Raw genomic sequence first — 23908 nt, 5'->3', positions numbered from 1 at the left:
TTGACTGGGAGCTCCCTCTGAGGTGACACTGTGGGGCCAGGTGACTTCTTATCATTGAACCCTCTTGCTGGCCTTTACCATGGAGCTTGAGTTCTTGTAGGATTTTCCATCTCTCTTTTTTTTTTTTTTTTTTTTTTTTTTTTTTGGAGCTGGGGACCGAACCCAGGGCCTTGCGCTTCCTAGGCAAGCGCTCTACCACTGAGCTAAATCCCCAACCGGATTTTCCGTCTCATTCCTGGGCTGGGTAGGTCTTTCCAGTGCTGTTTCCTGGTGTAGTGGCCTTCTCTTTAAACTTGTTCTTGCCTCCAGCTCCAGTCTGACGGAGAAGGCTAAGCAAGGCAGAGCTGCATTTGCTCTTTCCCATGACCCACTCTGCTGTTTTGCTCTCACCGGGTCATTGCTAGTTCTCTGAGGTGGTAAATTAGCCAAGCAGGTGCTTCTCTTACTTTACAGGTTAGAAGCTAGAAGCCTGAGAAAGGCTACATACCTTTCCCCAGGCCTTGCCAACTGTGCTAGAACAGGACTGGAGGATTCTCTCTTTTTTTTTTAGCTCTTAACCCACAGATGACTCTGGAATGAATTGCTCCAAAGTATTTCTACCAAGTTTCAGTTTAGTGAATTGTGTAAAATTCTCTTTGAGAAATTGTCTTTGGTCATCACCTCCCCAACTTGATTACTTTGGGGAAGACTTGACCATACTTTTTCCCCGTCCCCTAAACCCTTCTCCTCAAAAAGTCTCACCATATACTTCTGGCTAGTCTAGAACTCAGAGATCCACCATTCTCTGCCTCTGCCTCCAGAGTGCTAGGGTCACAGGTGTGTGCCACCATTCCCAGTGCAGCAGAGTCCTGAATACTAAAATGGGTCAGAATTGTTTGCTCTGATGGTTCCTGGTCTAATGTGCAGTTTGGGAAGCCCCAGTGGCCAAGGATTTGTTGGGATGGAGAGTGGAGGGCTGTCTCCTAGGTCCTTTTGTTTTTTAACCTCTTGGGAGGAAGCAACCTTGATTTGGCTCAGCCTCCTGGACTTTGAGCCCCCTCCTGGGCTGTGCAGGACACCTCTTGTTTTCTGTGAGTGCTCCTACTGTTCTGGAGCAGATAACACACAAAGGGATGGAAGTTAATCTTTCTGTGAATGTAAGGTGAGTTCCTAGCAGCCTTGGTGACTCAGCTTTGCCCAGTATATCATAGAGGAGCAAAGGCAGGAACATTAACCGATAGCACAGGAGTTTAGAGCAAAGCAAAGCATTCCCACACTACATGTTTTTTGAAATGTTTTTGTTTTTGTTTTTGAGACAGGGTCTCCCTATGTAGTTCTGGCTGTCCTGGAGCCAGGACACTCTGTAGAGCAGACTGGCCTTTAACTCACAGAGATCCATCTGCCTCTGCTTCCTGAGAGCTGGGACTAATGGGATATGCCACCATGCCTGACTGTATTTTGAAATTTTTAAGATGAAAGAAATCTTGAATGTACATAGCAGAGAGAGGTAGTGAACGATGTCTCTCGGGCTGTCCCTCAAGTTCCAGGGGTTTCAGGACTCTCAGCTTATCTGTGGCTGCCCTTCCACTTCCTTTCCTTTTAAAATGTTTATTTGATTACTTTGCTGTGTGGATGAGTGTCTATGTGAGGCAGACATGCAGGTGCCCACAGAGGTGTCAGATACTCAAGGTGGAGTTACAGGAGGCTGTGAGCCACCTCACATGGGTGCTGGAAACCACACTGCATCTCTGGAAAAGCAGCAAAGCCTTAATCACTGAGGCATCTATGTCTCCAGCCCCTGCCCTCTTCTCTTGTAGGAATTTACTCTTGTAGGTCAGTCTGTCTTCGAACTCAGAGATTTCCCTGCCTCTAACTCCCAGGCACTGGGATTAAAGGTGTTTGCCACCAACGCACTTTTTTTTTTCCCGAAAATTAACCCATTTATTGCAGGCAGATCTCAGATGATAGGCTTCTATGTATGGTTTTTCCTTCAGTCTTCTGATGGCAGACTTCTGGTAACTGCTGAGGTGGTACTGTAGGCCCAGGCCCTGCCAGTCACTGTTTTCATGCAGGAACCACAGTGCCAGATGCCAGCAGCTCGTCTCTTCATCTTGGTCTTGCCACAGAAGGAGCAGCAAGTGTACTTGGCGTATGGCTGATTTCAATTTTCTTCACCATTTTCCAGAGGGAGGCACCATATCGGGTTCTGTATTTCCCCCACGATCCTGACCTTCTTGGTGTGTTTAGCCATGTCTTGTGAACCGAAGTCCAAGCCCAAAGAGTCATTGCACACTTTTTTTTTTTTTTTTTTCGGAGCTGGGGACCGAACCCAGGGCCTTGCGCTTGCTAGGCAAGCGCTCTACCGCTGAGCTAAATCCCCAACCCCGTCATTGCACACTTTTAATGATCGATGCTGCTAATCTTTATTTGTAAACGATTCTGTATTTATCTAAAAAAATAAGAATTTTCTTTCTTTCTTTCTTTCTTTTCTTTTTTTTTTTTAAAAACATGATCTCAGTTTGTAGCCTGGAACTCACTAAGATTTACCTGTCTCTGTCTCCAGGGTACTGAGATACCTAACCTAAGGTTTTATTTATTTATTTATTTATTTATTTATTTATTTTAAAGATTTACTTATTTTATGTATGAGTACACTGTACATCTCTTGAGACACACTAGAAGAGGGCATCGGATCCCATTCCAGATGGCTGTGAGCCACCTTGTGGGTGCTGAGAATTGAACTCAGGACCTCTGGAAGAACAGGCAATGCTCTTAGCTACTGAGCCATCTCTCCAGCCGGACTTTTTTGTTTCTTAAATATTATTTACTCAGGGTGTGCATGGACAGGTGCGCTGAGTGCTTGTGTGGAGGTCAGAGGAGAACTTTGAGGAGTTCGGTTATCTCCTCCTGTGTATGCCATCAGGTCCTCAGACTTGGCAGTGAGGACCTTCACCTGCTGAGCTGTCTCTCTGCCCTATTTCTAGTTTTTAAATTTAATTTCTTTGAGAATGGAGGGGTGTCAGTGATGAGGAAGGTAACCTTGAGTTCCTGACCCAACCCCCTCCCCCCATCTCCCAAGTGCTGGGATTCCAGGTGTGAGGCACTAGCCGGGCTCCAGTGTCTTTTATGTAACCTGTTTATGAAGGTAGCATTTTCAATTATTAAGCAGATTGTCTGAATTTTTAATAGGAGCGCTCCCATTTATAATAGAGAGGCTGTCATGCCCTTCTTTTCTCTTTCTCCCAAAGTGTCATGGTATATGTGGATCTGATTACCTCACCTGGTGGCAGATCAGGTGTGTGATACCATCCAGTGTCACTCACAGGAGTCTGAAGGGGACAGGAAGAAGGCGCATGGGCATGGTAGAACTTTCTAGCTGCATCTCTTTCTTTTTCTTTTTTCATTTTCATATCTTTTTCTTTTAGGCAGGGTCTCAGGTTGGAGCTGTGAGTACTCTGTTTTGGAAGACATGGTTTGTCCTCCATAGCTCTCAGAAGGAGCTGCAGAAGTGAACCCATTTGTGTACAGTGTTCCCGTTTCTCTTTCTTTTGCCAGGGGCAGTTGATAGTTCTTAGGGATGTTTGATACTGTGGTTAGTGTCTCTCCTGTTAGTTCCTGTCTTTGTCTTAGCCTGGGGTTTAAGTGCCTATGTATAGGAATGAAAATGGTCCTGTGTGACCAGACTTAGTGTCATACAGTTTAGGACACAGAAGTAGGCAGATCTCTGTGAGTTTCAGGCCAGCCTGGTCAACATAGTGTATTCTAGGTCGGCCAGGGCTACACAGTGAGATCCTGCCCCAAAGGAAAGAGAGAAAGAAAAGAAGGGAGGGAGGGAGGGAAAGAAAATGGGCATGCATGGGCTTGGATATATGTGTGTGAGAAGGAGAAGGGGAGGGGGAGGGAGGGAGGGAGGGAAAAAGGAAGGAGAGAGAGAGAGAGAGAGAGAGAGAGAGAGAGAGAACGAGCGAGCACAAGCAGCTTGCTTGAGGGAATGTGTACCTCAGGGTCTGTGTTGACAGAATTCCCAAGATTAGATGAAGTTCCAGTTTGTGCCTGGATAACAGCTATGTTAGCATCTGAAAAAGAACCTGTTGTGTTTTCTAAAAGTAACACATGCTTATTTTTAAGCAAAGCTCCTGAAAACAGTGGTGTGAAACACAAGACAGTTTGGGCTCGGTGGGTCAGAGCTTTATCCAGCCCTTGGGAGGCAGAAGGGAATAGGTCTTTGTAGGTTGAGGGCCAAACTGACCTATATAGTGAGTCACATTCCAGCAAGGGCTATATACTATAAATAAATAACATAAAAATAAAAATTGCTGCCTAGCAAGTGCAAGGCCCTGGGTTCGGTCCCCAGCTCAAAAAAAAAAAAAAAAAATTGCAGGGTGGTGGTGCTGGTGCTGGTGCTGGTTCTGGTGCTGGTGCTGGTGCTGGTGCTGGTGCTGGTGGTACATGCCTTAATTCCAACACTCAGGATGTAGATGCAGGCAGATCTCTGAGCTTGAGACCACTCTGGTCTATAGAGTGTTTTAGGACAGCTAGGAAGCTTCTCTACAGAGAAGCCCCGCCTTGACAAAAAATAAAAGATTAAAATTAAACAACAAAATAAAAATTATTAGGGGCTGGAGACATGGTTCACTGGTTAAGTGCATATACCACTCTCGCAGAGGACCCAGGTTTGGTTCCCAGCACCTGACTTGAGTGACTCACAACTGCCTGTAACGTCAGCTCAGAGAGATGCCACGCCTCTGGCCTTCCCAAGTACTTGAACGCACATGTGCATACCCACACATAGACGCATAATTAAAAATAGTAAATATAAGTCTCTATACTAAGTAATACAGAGGACAGGTGTGGTGGCTTTTTGCTGTAAAACCAACATTGGGGAGGCCAAGGCAGGAAAACTAATGTGAGTTCAAGGCCAACTTTAGTTACAGCATGAGACCCTGTTTCAGTGTCAACCACAGGTAGAGGGATCCCAAAATGTAAGAATGTGTGTGACCAGTATCTCCTTCTGAGAAGATTGTTACATCATTGGTAATAATTTTTACTAATAATTGAAAACAATAACTTTCAATTTCTTGTTTTTTGTTTTTTTTCTCTATGTAACCCTGGCTGTCCTGGAACTCACTATGTGGACCAGATTGGCCTCAAACTCAAGAGTTTTGCCTGTCTCTGCCTCCCCAGTGCTGGGACTAAAGGAGTGTGCTACCATGCCCGGCTTCAAAATTTTATAAATTAAAAAAAATCATTTTATTTTATTTTTGGAGTTGTAAGACATATCTTCCTGTGGAATGTTGGCCTGAACTTCCTGTGTAGTCCAGTCTAACTGTGAATTCCTGATTCTCTTGTCTTCCTGAGTGCTGGGATTATAGGGGTACTTACCACCTGTTTTTCCTGTACGCTTAAACTTTATTATCTTTTTTTTTTTTCTTCTTTTTTTCGGAGCTGGGGACCGAACCCAGGGCCTTGTGCTTGCTAGGCAAGCGCTCTACCACTGAGCCAAATCCCCAACCCCAAACTTTATTATCTATGTGTATGGGTGTTTTGAACTCAAGCCTCTGCCTCTGCCTCTCCATATGTATTACAGGATATGATACATACATACACACACACACACACACACACACACACACACACACACACACACGCTATACTAGTCTATATGTATGCCATAATAACCCCAGGAATGTGCCACCATGCCTTACTATCTCATTTTATTTTGCCTGTATTTTTGCTGAGACAGGTATTAGTGGGTACTTCAGACTGCCCTTGCGCTCAACCTCTGGTTTACCCTCCTATGCAGAGGCCTGTGCACCTCACATGGCTTTGTAACAATGTGAAAGCTTGTGGTTGGGGATTTAGCTCAGTGGTAGAGTGCTTGCCTAGCAAGCACAAGGCCCTGGGTTCGGTCCCCAGCTCCGGGGGGGGAAAAAAAAAAAAACAATGTGAAAGCGCCTAGGGAAATTTTGTAACTGTTTCTTAGGTTATGTTAAGCAGCCTGCCAGTGGACTGAGTACTCAAATTTTTTGAAGTTAAGTGGTAATTTTAATTTTACTAGCTGGTTCAGCACCAATAAAAGCTAACAAAAGTCCACTTGATTAGAAAGATTAACATTTCCTGGGAAAGAAAACCAGCCAGACTTTCTCACTTCAAGTTTCAGGTTGCAGGAGAGAAAGACTTTCTGCTTTTCCTCAACACAAGCTCTCTGTGTAGCCAGCCAGGCTGCCTGGGGTTGCTGACCTCCTACCTCAGCCTCTGCAGTGCTGGGATCCTGGGCTTGGCTCACAGCAGTGGATTTCTCAGTGCATTCTTCTTGCTCAGAGACCCTGTTAAGTCTGATCCCCGATGGTACTAGTGGACCCGATCTTTTATTTAGTTAATTGACTTTGCAGCTGGGATGGAATGCAGGCCCTCACAGCAAACAAGAGTTCTTACCACAGAATTCTGTCCCTCCCCTCCACCCCCCATTCCCCAACTGCCCCAGCCTGTTGTCACTGTGACATAATGATCTCGCCTGTAGAATTCACATCCAAAACCATGTAATTGAGTTGACTAACAATCCCCAAAATATTAAAAACAAAAACCCTGCTTCAGAATGTTTAAAATAAATTCCCAGTTGTGTTTGCTGCACCTATGCTTCTTTGGGGCACAGGCCAGACTGCCTTCGGAAGACAGTTACGGCACAGTTAGGTGCCTTTGCCCAGTGCCTTCTCTTTTTGTGTATGTGTATAAGCCTGTGTGTAGTCATATGCATGTGAGTGCGGGTGCCCAAGACTAGGGTACCCCTGGAATGGGAGTTACAGGCTTTTAGGAGCCACCTAAGATTGGTGCTGGGAATCAAACTGATCCACAGAACGACTTCTAAGACAGCCAAGGCTACACAGAGAAACCATCTCAAAGAACAAAAAATAAATAAGTTCTTGTCACTCTTCCAGAGGCCTGGCCATTGTCCAGTAGCCCACAAGTCCCTGGAATCCCAGCTCCAGGGAATCCGATGCCCTTTCTGATCTCTTGGCATTGCACTTATGCGTGCATGCTCCTCCCACATATGTGTTATTAGCAATAATACAATCTCTTATAAACTTAAGTGTTTCACACATCCTGTTAATGCAGGCCTGTGGAAGCTGGATCCCCTACATTGCAGATGAGACTGTAGATCGGCCCTCTGAACAGAACCTATCTCCACGGATCTCCTCTGCAACCCAGCGTTGCCATGTCTAATGACGTATCCCAAGCATGATCTTCCACAGGTAGAAATCTGTTAGGCGGTGAAGGGAAAGGGAAGCCTCAGGATCCGCCCGCCTAGCCGGGAGCTCCACCGCTGCAAACATGAAACCCTTGTGACCCAACAGAGATGTAGTGCGTTGGCTTACTTTGGAGGCAGGGTCTCATTTCGTCCTCTTGGTCTCAAGCTTGTTTTAACTTGAGGATGACCTCGAACTTATGATCCACCTGCCTTCTTCCTGCCTGCTGACCTTATGGGCATGTGACTCCCCATAGGTGTCACCATGCCTTTGTCAGTTTACATGGTGTCGAGGCTCACACCCAGGGCTCCATCCGTGCTAGGCAAGTGCTCTACCGATCGAGCCTCTCACCCAGCCCTGGAGGGTGATTTCCAGGATCTCCTAGTGAAGAAGAAAGTACGAGTTGATATGTGAATTCGAGGACTGGGTCCTATAGGAGTTTCAAGTAGGAGGTACCCAGAGTAGCCACATTGTAGAGACATGGGGATAGCTCGCTAGGGTTCCTGCAGGGGCCTGGGGTAGGGGTAGGGCTTGTGTTTAATGGGGACGGTGTTCACTTGGGGGAGATGGATGAGAATGGTCTGCACAGAGTGCACATGCCTTTGGTTCAGTTTTTTTTTTTCCTTTTTCTTTTTTTTCGGAGCTGGGGACTGAACCCAGGGCCTTGCGCTTCCTAGGCAAGCGCTCTGCCACTGATCTAAATCCCCAACCCCTTTTGGTTCAGTTCTTACTACTGCCAAAGCAAACATGAAACAACCCCCACATGATGGCGTAAGTAATGGCTTCATAGCTTTGTTTTTTGAAAGAGAAGTGGGGTCACACATAGCCCAGACTGGCCTCAGATTTACCGTGGAGCTGAGGATAACCTTGAACTTTTGATTCTCTTGCTTTCACCTCCCCTGGTTTATGTGGTGCTAGGGATGAACCCAGGGCTTCGTGTTAGGCAGGCTCCCTACCAACTGAGCTCCATCCTGGCCCTGTAAACGCCGCCTTTATAAAAGTAGTGAAAAGAATGGTGTTCCACATTCTTGTAGCAGCAGAGCGGTGTCTGATGATACAGGCGATCCTGTGCTGCGTAGCTTCTGCAAACCTGTTCTTCAGAGAGGGAGCAGGAAAGAAAGCAAAGACTCTTTCTAGCCTGAGACTCTCATCTTACAGCACTGCCCCTCCCCGTGCTCCACCCTCACCTTGGGCTGCCACAGCACTGGAGGGAGCTGCTGTCCTGCCCTGCTGCAGGGTTGGCTTCAGCTTCTGTGTGTGTCACAGTCCCCTAGGGAACCTATTGGGACTGCAGGGCCACCCATGGTGAGACTCAGCCAGCCTGCCCAGGCAGCTTCCTAACTGCTGCTGGGCCTTCTTGGGCTCTGAACTCCCTGTGCTGCGCTCTGAACACACTCATTCTCTGCAGGTCCTTCCACCAGGTACTGTTTTAACAGGTTTTTTGTTTTTGGTTTTGTTTTTTGAGATAGGGTTTCTTTATGTAGCCTTGGCTGTCCTAGCTCTGTAGACCAGGCTGGTCTGTGCCTCCTAAGTGCTGGGGTAAGGGTATGGACCTTCGTGCCAGGCTAGCACTGTTTTTTTTTTTTTTTTTCCTTTGATCTATCATATTTATTCCAGTGTTCACAATATTTGCTTGGAACCCTTCTGTTAACCCTTTAAAACCTCAGGCCCGTAGGTGCCCTCTGCCCTCAAAGTACAAAGACCCATAGTCCAGTTTTTTTTTTTTTAAAGATTTATTTATTTTATGTATATGAATACACTGTTGCTGTCCTCAGACAGACCAGGAGAGGGCATCAGATCCCAATACAGATGGTTGTGAGCTACCATGTGGTTGCTAGGAATTGAACTCAGGACCTCTGGAAGAGCAGTCAGTGCTCTTAACCGATGAGCCATCACTCCAGGTCCTTCTTCTTTTAGTTTTACATTTCAGTTTAATTTAATCATGTCAGGTGGGATACTTCACATAGCAGTTAGGAACTCCTGCTGCTCTTGCAGGGAACTGAAGTTTGGTTTCCTGCACTCCTTTGGAGATCTCACAACTGCCTATACCTCAAGGTCTAGGGGTCTGATTTCCTTTTCTGGCCTTCATGGCTATACACACAGACACGTATACACATAATGTAAAATAATTTGTAAAAAGAACCCAAGCCCAGGGAGGGTTATATGGTAGGTCTCCTATCTGTTAAAAAAAAAAAAACCAAACAAGCAATCTGGATGACAGCCAGATGGGATCATGAGATGGGCTAGGGTTACAGCCCCTAACTTGATAGGTGTGAGACTGTAATATGAGTAATGGACACATGGACACATACATAAAGTGAGACAGATCTCACCACTGGCCTGAGACTGGAACGGATTCAGGCTGTCTGCCTCCTGCCTAGCCACTTCCCTGTGTGCGACTGGCAGGGCATCCAGTGGGGAAATCCACAAGTCCTTACAGCCATTGGAACAGATGGGTGGGATGCAGAGAGCATGCTCAGAAGCACTTGAATGAGGTCAGCTACCAGCCTCCTGAAAAGCCAGCCCACTGGGAAAACCTGCAGAGAATCCCAGTATCTGGGAGGTGTGAGTGATTAGGCAAATGGCTTTCAGAGTAAATACATGGGTATATAAAGCGGAGGACATCAAGACAAACAGGCAGGTCCAGCACAGTTCGTGAAGGCATGGGGGTGGCGGTCACACCTTACGGAGCAGAGGTGTTCCCCGGGAAGACCCTGGACTTGGGGGCTAAGCAAACAAGTCTCTTTCTTAGGTCAAGACTGACACAGTGGTACAGGACTGGTAGCAAAAGGGAAATCTTCCAGCCCTCAAGCAGAGCCTAGGAAGAGCTGCTGATGGTGAGAAGGTACCATCTGTTTGAGCACAAGCTTCTTGGGTGGCTCCAAAATAAACTCCTAAGACTCAGGCTTCCGGCCTGAGGCTGGCTGCCGCACCTGCCTCTCCCATGTGGATGAGTGCAGCACAGTCGAGCCACCTGTCCTGATTCTCTGCATGAGCCGCTCTGCATGGAGCTCTGAATCCAGCACTCTGGCAGGTGTCTCGGAAAGCAGTGACCTTCTGTGTGTATTGACACAAGGACTGTTTTCCTATCTACAAAGTGGTTGTCAAATTTAAGGGAACAAATGTGTAGGTCTTGCCAGCCTTGGGATCAGGCAGGCCTGGGTTTTATCAGCTCATGACTGTTCCTTTCTTCACCTGTGTTCCCCGAGTCTTTCGGGCCTTAGGCAGTGACCTCTGTAGGATAGTGAGTAGGACTCCCCGTCCCTTTTCTCTAGGCGGTGGGCAGGTCATCTCCAATGCTGGAAGGTGGAGGTAGGTAATTTGGAGGTTGTGTAAGTGGGAGCCTGACCTACTTAGGAAAGCTCCTTCCTGCAGGGAAGCAGCGCTTTGCTTTGTATCTCTGAGGTGAGAGAGGGCCTCGCTGCCTCTTAGCTTCTGTGTAGCTGAGTCGAATGGTGACCTCCTGATCCCCAGCGTGTGCCACCACACCACTGAGGCAACCTCTGAGCTTCCGTTCTAGAGTCAGTAGTGTTAGTAAGGCAGCGACTGAGCGGGGAAGGAGCCTCACTGATGGAGAGGAGAGGCTGTAGCTGTATGAAGGGGTCTTAGAGTTTAAGTAGGGGACAGGGAATGAGGGTCGGTGTTTTACAAGGTGGCTCAGCTTGGAGAGGTAAGATGTGGGTGGACGAGGGCAGACGGTCAGGGAGTCAGTTCGTGGTGCTCCTGCTGGAGATACCTAGTGACAGGGAGGAGTGGGGCTAAGAGAACCTACAGGGGTAGCTCCCGTCAGGACAGCTGGACAGAGGCAGTGGGAGGAGGACTCGTACCGGGGTATTCAGGCTTTCTTGTCTTGTAACTAAGAAGAGCCCTTAGATCAGAGATGTGGTTGATTGACCGTGTAGGTGTTGGAGCATCCTTAGCGGCATGAAACAGAAGTACTGCTGAAACCAAAACATAAGGTGACACTAGGCTGGGTGTCACCTTCGCAGAGCCTCTTGTGCTGCTCCCTGGATGCAGACACTCCACTTCTCTTGCTTTTCTGTGTAAGTTTCTGTCCTAACACCCCTTCTCTGCTGGCTGCAGGAGCTCAGATGCCTGGGTTGAGTGCCACGGTCGGCAGTGTCACGTCCTCAGTGTGGTCATGGCCTACAACAATGCTGGTGGCAGCAGTGTCGCTTGGTAACTCTTTAGGAAAGTCTTTATGCAGCTCTGGACCCAGTGGTCCTGTGAAAAACCCTCCTTACTACAGAGATGAGGCTCTATTTTCTCCTCGTTGGGTTCATAATTAATTAATTATTTTTGTGACAGGGTTTTTCTATATGGTTGTACTGGAACTCACTATTGTAGACCAGGCTGGCCTCGAACTCTTAGAGATTCTGCCTGCCTCTGCCTCCCTAATACTAAGATTAAAGGTGTGCACTACCACACCAGGCATAATTTTATTATTAGGTGAAAAAGCTATCAAGGCATATGATGTGTTGGGCGCATGGTGGCACAGCCTGCACCCTCGTACTTGGGAGTGAAAGGAGGATCAGAAGTCCAAAGTTATCCTTGTTTTTATATAGAGAATTCGAGGTCATCTTTGGCTATGTGAGACCCTGTCTAAGGAACCTTTAAAGAAGGGAAAATTCATTTTACCTTCTACAGGTCCCTTATGCCAGCCTCTAGATATGAATACCCAGAGCTGCCTCATTTCCTTTATACAGGCAGGTAGCAAAGCATCCTCTGATGGTTTTACTGGTAAATTACCCATTATTTTACTTGGTAAACTGGTAGATAATTTCTGAAGTTGGAAGGTACTTAAAATCTTTCTGAAATACCAAATCTATTCCTCTTTATTTTTATTTGTTTATTTAGAGACAAGATCTCACTATGTATCCCTGGCTGTCCTGGGACTCACATTGTAGATCAAACCAGCCTTGAAGTCACAGAGACCCTCCATCTGGGATTAAAGGCATACTCACCAAACCCAGCCCTCCACTTGTTATGAAAGGTTCATTATGGGCTGGAGAGATGGCTCAGCGGTTAAGAGCACCCAACTGCTCTTCCAGAGGTCCTGAGTTCAATTCCCAGCAACCACATGGTGGCTCACAACCATCTGTAAAGAGATCTGATGCCCTCTTCTGGTGTATCTGAAGACAGCTACAGTGTACTTATATATAATAAATGAATAAATCTTAAAAAAAAAAAAAAAGAAAGGTTCATTATGACTGACTGGAAAGCTTGAGATTCATTGAGTCATGAAATTGCCTTCTTGGCAGCATGAGGAGAAGCCTGTTTGCGGACATGAGCACCCTTTGGGGCCTGTGGGAGCTCCATGTTTTCTCCTTTCTTCTACGGCCAGTGAAGTCACTGTGGGTGATTTAGATTGTGCAGCACCCTAATTTCCAAAGAGATGTTCACTTGATGAAAGAGGTGCCTTTGCTTCGCTGTGGGGTCCTGGCTGTTGTCTCCCGTAGGTCAAGTCAGATAGATCCTTTGGCCCTTGATGGGAATGAACTCACTACTCCCAGCCCCTTTCTCTCCTGGGTCCCATATATTTCAGGTTGGTCCCCAACTTACTATGTAATGGGAAATAATCTTGGAAGTCACATCCTTCTGCCTCTACCTCCTACCCCAAGCAATAGGGTTGTAGATGTGAGGAACCATACCCTGTTTAAATAGTTCCTGGAGTTCATGCTTGAGTGAAATTGTGCTACTGAGCTACATCCCCAGCCCAGGCAGATGACTCATGGTGCTGAGTTTCAATCTCTGGGACCAGAGGCACAGCACACTGAAAGGGTCAAGTGGGCATTCCTAGTGCTAGCTTGTACTCTGCTCTGTGATTGGGTGGCTGCCTTCGTTGTACTTCCCTCCTCATCCAGAACTAAGGAGCACCGGCCTGGGGACATTTTTCTGTACTCACTTCTCATGATTCAGTAACGCGTTAGCCTTGTAAATAGTGCTCCTGTCTCTGAAGCCAACAAGTGTTAGGCGTGCACAGCCACTGAGGTTTCACTGGGAATGGACATGCATCCTCCATATTACTTTTGGTAAACTACTGACAGGTCCTGTAATTGGCGAAGATAAATTACTTTAAAAACCCTTAATAGTAACAAGGTAATCCCTGAACCTAGTCCTCTGGCTTCTGCTACAGACTCCCTCCATAGTTATGAATCCCACCATACTCTGGGTCTAGGCCTCAGTTGGTGCTGGGCCTCTGAGCTGCTGCCACACCCGGATACTATCCGTGCTGCCTCCTGAACCGTGAATTCTGTTCAATGCTTGTCTGATATAGTAACTGTTCCTGTTGGGAAGGTCTGGGAGTGAGGATAGTTGTAGGAGGAATTACAGATTTAACCAGCGCCTTTGGCTCCTTCATTCGATGAGGTCTGCCCTGCCCTGGGCCTCTTTGACTCCTAAACGGAGGTTCCTGAGCTTGGACAGATCAGCTCACCGGCAGAGCATGCTAAACAACACTGGGCTTTGTTTTCAAGTTTGAGTCAGTGATAAAACCAGTCTAAGGGCAATCCAAAGCGGTGCTGGAGAACTGAGGGCCTGACAGTTTTTGGGGCAGGCAAGGAGACACCTCCATAGGTAATTCTATCTACTGTAAGGTCAGACCTTTCTCTGAAGAAAACTCGTTGTCTAATAGTTGGGGGTGCTTGAACTTGGTTGTTTTGTTATACGAGTGATGGAACTCCGGACCTCGCACATGCTCCTCCACCAAGCTGCATACCAAGCCTGGTGTAGATGCTGAGTTCTCCTCGTTAGTGGATCTTAGCACAGGTCGTTAGTTTGATATGGCATCTGTCCTTAGTTACCAGGAGGTTTGTCAGGGGACAACTTTGAGACCAGGAAGATACTTGGTGAGAGGGGTTCGGTTTTATCATTTAAAAATTAACTTATGATATATTATTATTTTAGCATACGTGTGTTTTGCCTGTTTGTCTTATGTGTGTCTCTGTACCATATGTATACAGCACCCGAGGAGGTCAGAAGAGGGCAGCACATCCGAAACTCTAGAAATGGTTGTGAGCTGTCTTTTGGGTGCTGGGAGTAAAACCTGAGTTCCCTGGAACAGTAGCCAGTGCTCACAACTGCTGAGCCATCTCTGACCCCGGTTTTACCTTTGTAACTTTTGTTTATTACTTCTTACTGTATATGGTAGGTCTGAGGCTGTACATGTGGACTGTGGCACATGCGGAGGTCAGAGGACAGCTTTGTGAGTGAGTCCTTTGCTTTCTTCTTTGTGTGGTCTTGGGGGATTGGACTCAGGTTGTCTGGCACGTGCTTTACTCAGTGAGCGGTCTTAACAGCCTGGTGCTGGGCTAGATGTGAGGGGCTCCAGGCTAGTTGCTCTCAACATGGGGCTGTCATGTTGTGTGCATAGGTGGTCCGGCCTGCAGGGGCGAGAGTGATGGATCTAGGTGGCTGGGGTGGGGTCATTGTTGCTGATTCAGAATTGTGTCCTGTGGCTTCAGCCAATTCTCTGGGGACAGAATCTCTACAGTCTTGGCCTTAGATGAAGTTGCTGGGCAGGTCCTGCCCCTGTGTGGCTTAGGCTCAGTTAGCATGCTCAAAAGGAAATTTTGGATGCCAGTGTGATGGCTCACTAGATAAAGGCAACCTGAGGTCAATCCCTTGGACTCAAATAGGAAGGAGAGAGCTGGCGCCAGCTAGTTGTCCTCTGAACTCCAAACTCACGCTGCGGCAAGCACACAACTCCTCAAACAAGTAATAATAAGTGTAATTTTAAAATGTTGAGAAAATTTGAGTGGGCTCATGTGCTTTGACTTGGAGAAAGTATTTTCTCTTCTCATTGGAGCCTTTTGGAACCGGACAAGGGTGTGGTTATCATAGGGAGACAGGCTTCAGAAGCAACAGACCTGACCCCTGGTGGGTGGTCTCTCATTGCTTCCCTTCCTCAGGACCTTAGGACTGAGGTATGGGCAGTCCTGTGGGCTTCTTCAGTGGGAGGCAGCAGCACAGGCAGTCATGAGAGCTTGTTTTCTGTGTCACTGGACTTTCTAGTGACTGAGTTGTTAGGCTGTGCTCAGGCAGCGATGAGAAGTACAGGTGTTTTGTGTGTCAATAGAAGCCCTGGTAATCGTAATCTTTGCCTTCATTTTGTCTCTTTTCTTTCCTTTGGGTCACCTGATTACCTCTGCAGGTTAGGCATGTTGATCCTTTAAGGAGTGTCTGTGTAACCTCTCCACTTCTCTTTAAGCTTGGAAGCTTGGAGGCCCAGAAAACAAGGCATTGTTCTAAGCCTGTAGTCACCTTGGATTTCAGGAAGAACACAGTCTTAGACTCCCTCTCCCCTTTGAGGGCTGTTGGCCACAAAGACCAACTGTACTTCTCCTTGAGGGGAAGTGATCTGGAAGACACTTGAAGGGATGAGAGTGTCCCCCTCTAGAGACTAAGTTAGTGTATGGACTAGACCACCTTGGAGGATCTGAGCTAGGACACTGATGGACCAGAGATAGATGGGGATTTGACCAAGTGCTTAGTTACTCGTTCCCCTTGTCCTTCCCTTAAGCCTGTCTTTCCCTTAAGCGAGTTCTCTGAAGATGGATTTGGAGTCTCTGAATGCCTTTATTTGTCCCTCCGCCCAGTGTGGCCACAGTGAAGAAGTCTTCATCTTCCTCATTCCTAGTGTCTTAATTGGGGCATGAGAATGGGTGGGCAGCTGAACCCAGGTGGTGGCTGACCCAGCCTAAAAACTCCGATTACAGCAGTGAGTGGCCTCTCTGCAGTGGCTTAGATTCCTCCTGCTGTCCCCTCAGGTTACCTTCTGGACACAGGACAGTGGTCATCACCTTCCTTTGTTGAGCTTTCCTCCGAGAGTGCTGTCACCTCTGCAGCGTTGTTTCCCTTTCTCCCCTCTGATCCTTCCCCCATTGTCCTTCATGTGTTCACTAAGTTAATTTCATCCTAGTTGAGCGGGTTCATCTGCATTATACTAGACTGCTCGGATGTGGGTGCAAGCCAATAGAAAGTCTTTATTAGCCTGACGACGACTACACTGGTGTTCAGGATCCCAGTGTAGCACTGAGTCTTTCTCAGGGAGAGCTCTTAAGCACAGGAAACATGTTCTGGGTTGACGTACTTCAGTTATCAAGACCAGTTAGCCAGAAGCAGAGCCACAGAAGCCCAAAGCAAGGCTAGCACGGTTAGAGACTTTCCCAGAACCGTGGACTTGGATGGACAAGGCCTTCATTTTACTTTTGGCAGGTGGTGCTGTCTGAATGCTGTTTTCCGGCCTGGACGGCACCTCCATCATGGAGCCGGTTGTGCTAAGGTCTGGGGACCTTTTGCATTTTCTGCTCTTGGATTGAAAGCCCTTTATGCGATGGTCACTTCACAGCTCACTGACTGGGGAGAAATGAACAAGTCACACAGTGCCTGGACGTTTTTGGTGCCTTAACTCTTGTTAAGTATTTTGCTTTGTTTGAGAGAGGATCTCATGTATCCTGGACTGACGTCATACTCACTAGGTAGAAGTCTCTGCTTCCCTAGTGCTGAGGACACAGCTTCATAGCCATGCGCCACTTTGTCTGGCTTTGCTGCCTTTTCCCTTTTTCTTTTAACAAAAAATATTATGATTTGTGTTTTTCCTGCATGTAGTCTGTGTATCAAATGTGTGCCTGATATCTATGGTGACCAGAAGAGGGTGTTAGATCCTCTGGAGTTACAGACAGTGATGTGCCCTGTGAGTACTGTGGGTCTTTGGAACTGAACTTGGGTCTTCTGGAAGATCGCCTCCAACTCCTGAACCATCTCTTCAGTCCATGGCGCTGTAATTTTAAAGGGGCATTTCTGGAGAAGACCAGTTAAGTTTACTCTGCACTCGACTATTGCAGACTAAGGAACATTTTGTGGAGTCTCTTAGCACTTGAAACTCGTGAACTGAGAACGTTTCTTTTTTATACTGAGACAGAAAGAATATTTTTAATTATTTTATGTCTATATGAGTACATTTTCGATGACTTCAGCCACACCAGAAGAGGATATGGGATCCCAATACAGATGGTTGTGAGCCACCATGTGGTTGCTGGGATTTGAACTCAGGACCTCTGGGAGAGCAGTAATGCTGAGCCATCCCTCCAGCCCCGAGACAAAACTATTTTTTTTTTTTTTTTGGTTCTTTTTTTCGGAGCTGGGGACCGAACCCAGGGCCTTACGCTTCCTAGGTAAGCACTCTACCACTGAGCTAAATCCCCAGCCCCGAGACAAAACTATTTTAATAGTGCAATTATTATTATTATTATTTTTTTGCAGAATCAGTATCAAATAACAATAAGTTTTTTCATAATTATCAGAACTGTCAAGGGGTTGGGGATTTAGCTCAGTGGTAGAGCGCTTGCCTAGGAAGCGCAAGGCCCTGGGTTTGGTCCCTAGCTCCAGAAAAAAAAAAAAAATTATCAGAACTGTCCAGGCATGGTGACTCATGCCTATACTTCTATCCCTTGGAGTAGAGGCAGGAAGATGAGAAGTTAAAGGCCTGTTTCAACTACAGTGAGTTTGAGACCAGCGTGGTCTACATGAGACTCCTGCCTAAATTACCAGAATTACATAGACTCAAAGCCTTGGCTAAGTAGGGCCGAAGCCACAACAGCGTCCTGAGCTTTCTCAGGTTTTGTTCTAGGAAACCTACTCTGTTGTCCCTCATGATTTTCCCTGAGGTGGTGAGTCCTCTTTAGAAAAAGTGTCTGAGGGGTTGGGGATTTAGCTCAGTGGTAGAGCACTTGCCTAGCAAGCACAAGGCCCTGGGTTTGGTCCCCACCTTCGAAAAAAAGAAAAAAAAAAAAGGGAAAAGAAAAAGTGTCCGTGTCCTCTGGAGGCTGGAAGTGACTTCGTCACTTCTCTAAACACCTCACAGTGTCTGTCATTAGCTGTGGCAGGATTCTATTCTGAGGCACCCATTTCAACTTTGTTCTTTTGTTGTTGTTGTTGATGTTGTTGACGTTGATGTTATTGTTGTCGTTGTCCGTCATTGTTGTTGTTATTGTTGTCATTGATGTTGTTGTTGTTGTAGTTGTCATTTTTCGTTGTTGTTGTTGTTGTTGTCGTCGTTATGGTTGATGCTATTTGTTTTTTTTCTTTTTTTCGAAGACAGGGTTTCTCTGTGAAGTTCTTCCTAGCTGGCCCTGAACTCAGAAATTTGCCTGCCTCTGCCTCCTGAGTGCTGGAATTAAAAGCATGCACCACTATACCTCGCTTGTTTGAAATTACAAAAATTTTTTTAAATTTTTTTTTAAAGATTTATTTATTTATTATATATGTGTACACTGTAGCTGTCTTCAGACACACCAGAAGAGGGCATCAGATCTCATTACAGATGGTTGTGAGCCACCATGTGGTTGCTGGGAATTGAACTCAGGACCCCTGGAAGAGCAGTCAGTGCTCTTAACCACTGAGCCATCTCTCCAGCCCCCTTTTTTAAAATTTTTTTTTCTTCTTTTTTCTTTTTTTCGGAGCTGGGGACCAAACCCAGGGCCTTGTGCTTGCTAGGCAAGCGCTCTACCACTGAGCTAAATCCCCAACCCCCAAAATTTTTAAGAAGAATTATATTATGTCTGAGTTTTGCTTGTATGTATGTATGTATGTATGTATGTATGTATGTATGTATGTATGTATGTATGTGTGTATGTATGTACATACATATGTACGTGCATCTCCTGATGGCCAAGGAGGACAGAAGAGAATATTGGATCCCATGGGACTGAAGTTAGACAATTGGAACTTGCTATATGAGTGTTGAGAACTGAATCCAGATCCTCGGGAGGAACTTTTAGCCACCAAGCCATCTCTCTAGCCCCTAAAACTCCATCCATCTGTCCGTCTGGCGGACTGTCTACCATCCCTATCATCCACCCATCCATCCATCCATCCATCCATCCATCCATCCATCCATCCATCCATCCATCCATCATCTCTCTGTGTATGTCTGTCTTTGAGTCTGGGTTAGGCTGTGTGCATGAAGGTATCCTTGAAGACCAGAAGGGGCATGGATCCCATGGAGGTGGGGTTACAGGCAGAGGATGCAGTGGCAGAGTAGCTCAGTGGGTAGAGGCGCTTGCTGCTAAGTCTGACAAACTGAGTCTGGACCCAGGACCCAGATGGTAGAAGGAGAGAGCTGATTCCTGAGAGTTCTCTGCTCTTACGTGGTGCTGTGGCATGTGCGCACACACACATTTAAAAAGTGAGAATCTAAGGGAGGCGCCGGATGAAGCCTTAGCTGCATTTCAAGTCCTGGTAAGAGAGCCATTTGCTGTTTTAGGGCTGACTGCTGTGCAGCTTGGGTCTGCTGAAGGACAGGGCAGCTGGGAACCTTTCAAGCACTGGGTGCAGATGGCTTCTCCAGCACGTGACTGGCCTCCTTCTTGGCCTCCGTGTGGCTTTTTTCCATGTAAGAAGACAGTGTTTCATCCTTGCAGCCCAATCCGTTCATCCTCACAGGCAGTTGGTGTGCTGTGTCCCTGCCTGGTGATTCAGGAAGCTATTTTTGTACTGAGAAAACTGAGCTGCAAATGAGCACATTCAGTGTTGGGAAACCTACCAGTCTTTAACCTACCTGTCTCACTTTCAAGTCTAAGTTTAGGAAAAAACACACATTGCCATTAAGGTACCAGGAAAATAGACGTCAGATTTGCTCTAATGACATCATCCCCCAGCCAGCACCTCCTAACTTGATTGTGGTCGGTTGTCTTTGTGTCTGTGGGTCTTGCTGTTTTTATTACAGTTTATTTATTGTGCATGGTGGCGTACATGTGCACATAGAGGTGAGAGGACAACTCAAAGCTTCATGAGAGGAAGTCTTTGCTCATCCTGATGGCCCTTTGGTAGCAGAGTGCTGGAGAAATGTTGGGTTGGTTGGCTAGTAGCTGGTGAGAGTTGGCAGAACCCTGGAGTACAACCAGGAATCACAGTGCTTGATGTTAGTCAGAGGCCTCTTGAAGTAGGAGCAGCTCCCTAGGAGGGAAGTTAGATGAGCCCCATGCCTCTTTCCTGTCTCCTGCCTGAGTTCAACAAAAGAATTTTATTCTGCTAGAGGAATGTTTCTTTGGAATTGAGTTTTTACCCTGCAGACAAACTATCAGTAAACAGGGGGGTGGAGATCTTAATTGACAACTTTGAGCTTTGAAGTGATCAGGAAAATTTAGATGTGCTAGTCCCTTCCGGTCCTTGATGGGTACCAGGTTGGTGCAGCACAGGTTGTCTATGATGTCATCTGACAAACAGCAGGACAGTCTGCTGGGTGCATGCTTAACTGCTTTGGCAGCTCGTCAGAAGGAAGAGTGGGAGTGTGTGTGTACATGTGTGTGTGTGTGTGTGTGTGTGTGTGTGTGTGTGTGTGTGTGTGTACATGTGTGTGTCTGTGTGTGTGTACATGTGTGTGTACAGAGAGAGGATAGCCTTGAACTTCCTGAGTCTTCTGTCTCCACCTCCCCAGTGCTGGGATTACAGGCCTGCATTACCATGCCTGGTTTCATAGAGTCCTGGGGATCTAACCCAGGGCTGGCTAGCTAGACACTGCTCATTGAGCTACCTGTACCCAGCCCTTTGGTGTGATCTTCAGAAACCACCCACAGTAGAGTATCTCTCCTGCCCACGCTGATGCAGTAGAGTTATGAATAGGAAAAGGGGGTCCCCAGGGACTTTGCTTCTGGCAAAATACATCTTGTTGAAGATTTTGGTTCAGTCATAGCAATAGAATTTGAACATGAGGATGGTTTTTCCATGCATTGTAATTTGAGAGCTCTAGCACCTGGGGAACCATGGCTAATACCCTTATTCTGCTCCCTTCATTCCCAGATTAGCGAGCTGTGTGTTAGCCTCTGTAGTAAAAATGGCATGGGGCTGGGGATTTAGCTCAGTGGTAGAGCGCTTACCTAGGAAGCGCAAGGCCCTGGGTTCGGTCCCCAGCTCCGAAAAAAAGAACCAAAAAAAAAAAAAAAGGCATAAATTCTGTTGTTCTTGCTTTAGGAGCCAGTGGCATTTCGTATGACTTAAAGTGGTCTCCTTCCTTGCAGAGTTCTGACTGTCCTCTTGTGCAGTGCTGGCTTCTGTTTTCAAATACTTTACTTTTATGCTCTGGTTTATGTGTCTTGGCTAATTTCCTAGCTGTGCTGGGCTTTACAGGAAGGGGCAGAGTGTTTCTTCCTGGCCGCATACTTTTCTAAGATGCTTGCCAAGTGTAGCCCTCTGGGTTTGAAGGAATTAGGCCATCCTTGCATCCTCAGGTCCATGGGAGTTGATTTGTTCTTCAGATTATGAAGAAAATTTAGTCTAAAAATGTCTTGTATTCAGAGAGTATGTGTGCACATGCATGCATATGTGTGTATGTGTGTCTGTCTGTCTATCTGTGCACATGCACAGCTGCTTCCCAGCACAGGTGTAAAGCTTAGAGAACACTTGTAGAACTTGGTTCTCTTCCCATCCTGGGTGTTCAGTGCCTTTACCCGCTGAACTATCCGAATGGCTGAAGATGATGCTTTTAGTTAAAAATGGAGTTTAGGTCTCTCCATATAGCAGGTAGCCCAGGCTAGCCTCAACCTCGTTGTTTATTTTGAAGATAGGGACTCAGTGGGTATGGTGGCACATTCCAGCACTCAGATGGCAGAGGGAGGAGGATCTTTCTGATTTGAGACCAGCCTGGTCCATACTCCTATACAGTAAGATGGTGTCTTTTTCTCTCTCCCTCTTTGGGAGGGCATCAGACCCCTTGGAACTCGAGTTACAGAAGGTTGTGAGCTGCCGTGTAGGGGCTGGGACCTGAACCTGAGGTCTCTGCAGGATCAGCCAGCGTTCTTAGCCACCGAGCCATCTCTCCAGCCTTCAACTTAAGTTCTTTTTTAATGTGTACTTTTCAGGGCTGAGAATGGCAGTGTACTGTTCTAAACCCGTAATGATCCTCTGTCTCCACACTTCTTTAATTTCAGTATTGTACATGCAGAGGCAGGATCTCTACAGGTTTGAGGTCAGCCTGGTCTATATAACAGAGCAACATGTTGGGAGAAAATAAATAGATAAGAATAATAGTTGGTAGAGAGAGAAGTAAAAAATATCCAAAAGCCTTTAAAAAAGAGTATATTTTTATTCCTTCTTGGTCGTTTTAATGTAATATATAAAGGGCCTGCTCCTAGGTAATGGGTTGCCTAAAAGTGTTTGGCTAAGGTTTGAGAGAGAACAGAACACTTGGTGTTCTGTTAGTAGCTTTGCTGCTGATATTCTTAGATTTCTCAAGGATAGAGTGGCCAGTGTGGTTCTGGATTGGATAGCCCTTCTGGGAACAACAGGGTTCTGCAGACTTCTGTACTTAGGAATCAAGGCTTCTGTGAAGTAAGAAGGGAGGCATTTGATAATCTCGACTCATTTGTATCCAAGAAATTAGCTTTCTGAAGTAGAGAGAGGAGATAGCTCAGCAGTTAAGAGTCCTGCCAGCTCTTCCATGGAACCCAGGTTCAGTCCCCAGCACTCACGCCATGGCTTATGATGGCACGTCACTCGCAGCAGAGGCAGTGCTCTGTACATGCAGGCCGCACACCCATGTATGTACCGTAGACCACCAACCTCAACATCAGCACTGCCACCACAGCCTGCTGGGCCCCATTGAGGAGACTGGCTTAAGAGCTTTGCACTGTTGGAGCCAGTCATTCTGTTTTGAGTCTGACTTGAGATTGTATATGACAAGGCGGCCAGGCTGGGCCTGATGTCCTGATTTCTCAGGGTCTCTTCTCAGGTGCCCTTAAGTGCAGATTCTGGAGATGGTATTCTGCCTCTTGGGGCTGGAGCATAGGATGGGCATTGACTCACATGGACTCCTCAGTGTCCAGCTGGAGTCCCCAGAGGAGGTAGCTGTGTCTCTGTACTGTCTCCCTGTCTTTCCGTATTTTCCACACACCCGCCCTTCAGTTCCGCCGCTGTCCTGTGGGCGCCTCTCCATCTGGATGAAGCCGTCACTCCTTGCACTTGTAGCACTGAGATTGCTTGTGAGCTCTGACCATCCTTGGTGCTGGCTTTGTTTGCCTCCCTATGGGACAGGAGAACTCTGTTCTTGCTCTTTTGTTTTCAGCCATCTGTCCCTCGCAGTTTCTCTGAAGCACCTCTCTCTTTTTCACTTCTGGTGTGGGTCCTAGTGACGATATTCCTGTTCTTATTTGACTCACATGGGGTTTTCTAGATGCAGCCATGAACAGCAGTGGTGTGGCGGGGGCGGGGGGTAAAGGTAGGGGACAGGCAGAGATGAAGTTGGTGTCATAAGTACCCTGTCCTCCCAGGCCTGCCCCCATCGCCCCAGCAGCCTGTGCAGTGTCCTTTCCTTGCCCTGGTTGGCATGAGAATCTAGTTTGCCTGCTGCTTTCCTGGGTGGGGCTTCTGTGAGATGTTCTGGTGGCTCCCTGCCTTGGCTGTGCGTGCCAGCCGCCTAGCAAAGGAGGCTCTGGCACTATGTAGGCTTTGTGGAGTGACGGGTATGGCCTCAGCCAGAAGCAGTGCAGCTGCAGGGTTGAAACACACTTATCCATCCCTAACTCACACACTATTATTAGACACTGTTCCATTGCTGTAGGGAGACACCATGGCCAAGGCAACTCTTATAAAAGAAAGCACTTAATTGGGGGCTTGCTCACAGTTTCAGAGGTAAGTCCATTATCATCATGGTAGGGAGTGTGGCAGTGTGCAGGCAGGCATTTTGCTGG

The 23908-nt window shown here is 46.9% G+C and overlaps 1 protein-coding gene and 1 pseudogene across 4 annotated transcripts in view; one reads left to right on the top strand and one right to left on the bottom strand.

Moving 5' to 3' along the window:
* Positions 1–23908, top strand: part of Rab11fip3 (RAB11 family interacting protein 3) — an 84175-nt gene that overhangs the window by 3550 nt on the left and 56717 nt on the right. Inside the window, exon 2 of one of the 4 annotated variants that reach the window (XM_087571548.1) lies at positions 12081–12421. Coding sequence (XP_087427674.1) covers positions 12081–12146 — 66 coding nt within the window. The 3' untranslated portion in view covers positions 12147–12421. 4 annotated transcript variants of the gene reach the window in all.
* Positions 1869–2230, bottom strand: Rpl37a-ps10 (ribosomal protein L37A, pseudogene 10; annotated as a pseudogene).

The sequence above is a fragment of the Rattus norvegicus genome, chromosome 10 (assembly GCF_021556685.1).
Source record: "Rattus norvegicus strain SHRSP/BbbUtx chromosome 10, alternate assembly SHRSP_T2T, whole genome shotgun sequence".
NCBI lineage: Eukaryota > Metazoa > Chordata > Mammalia > Rodentia > Muridae > Rattus > Rattus norvegicus.
This window is presented reverse-complemented; position numbering and strand designations above follow the sequence as displayed.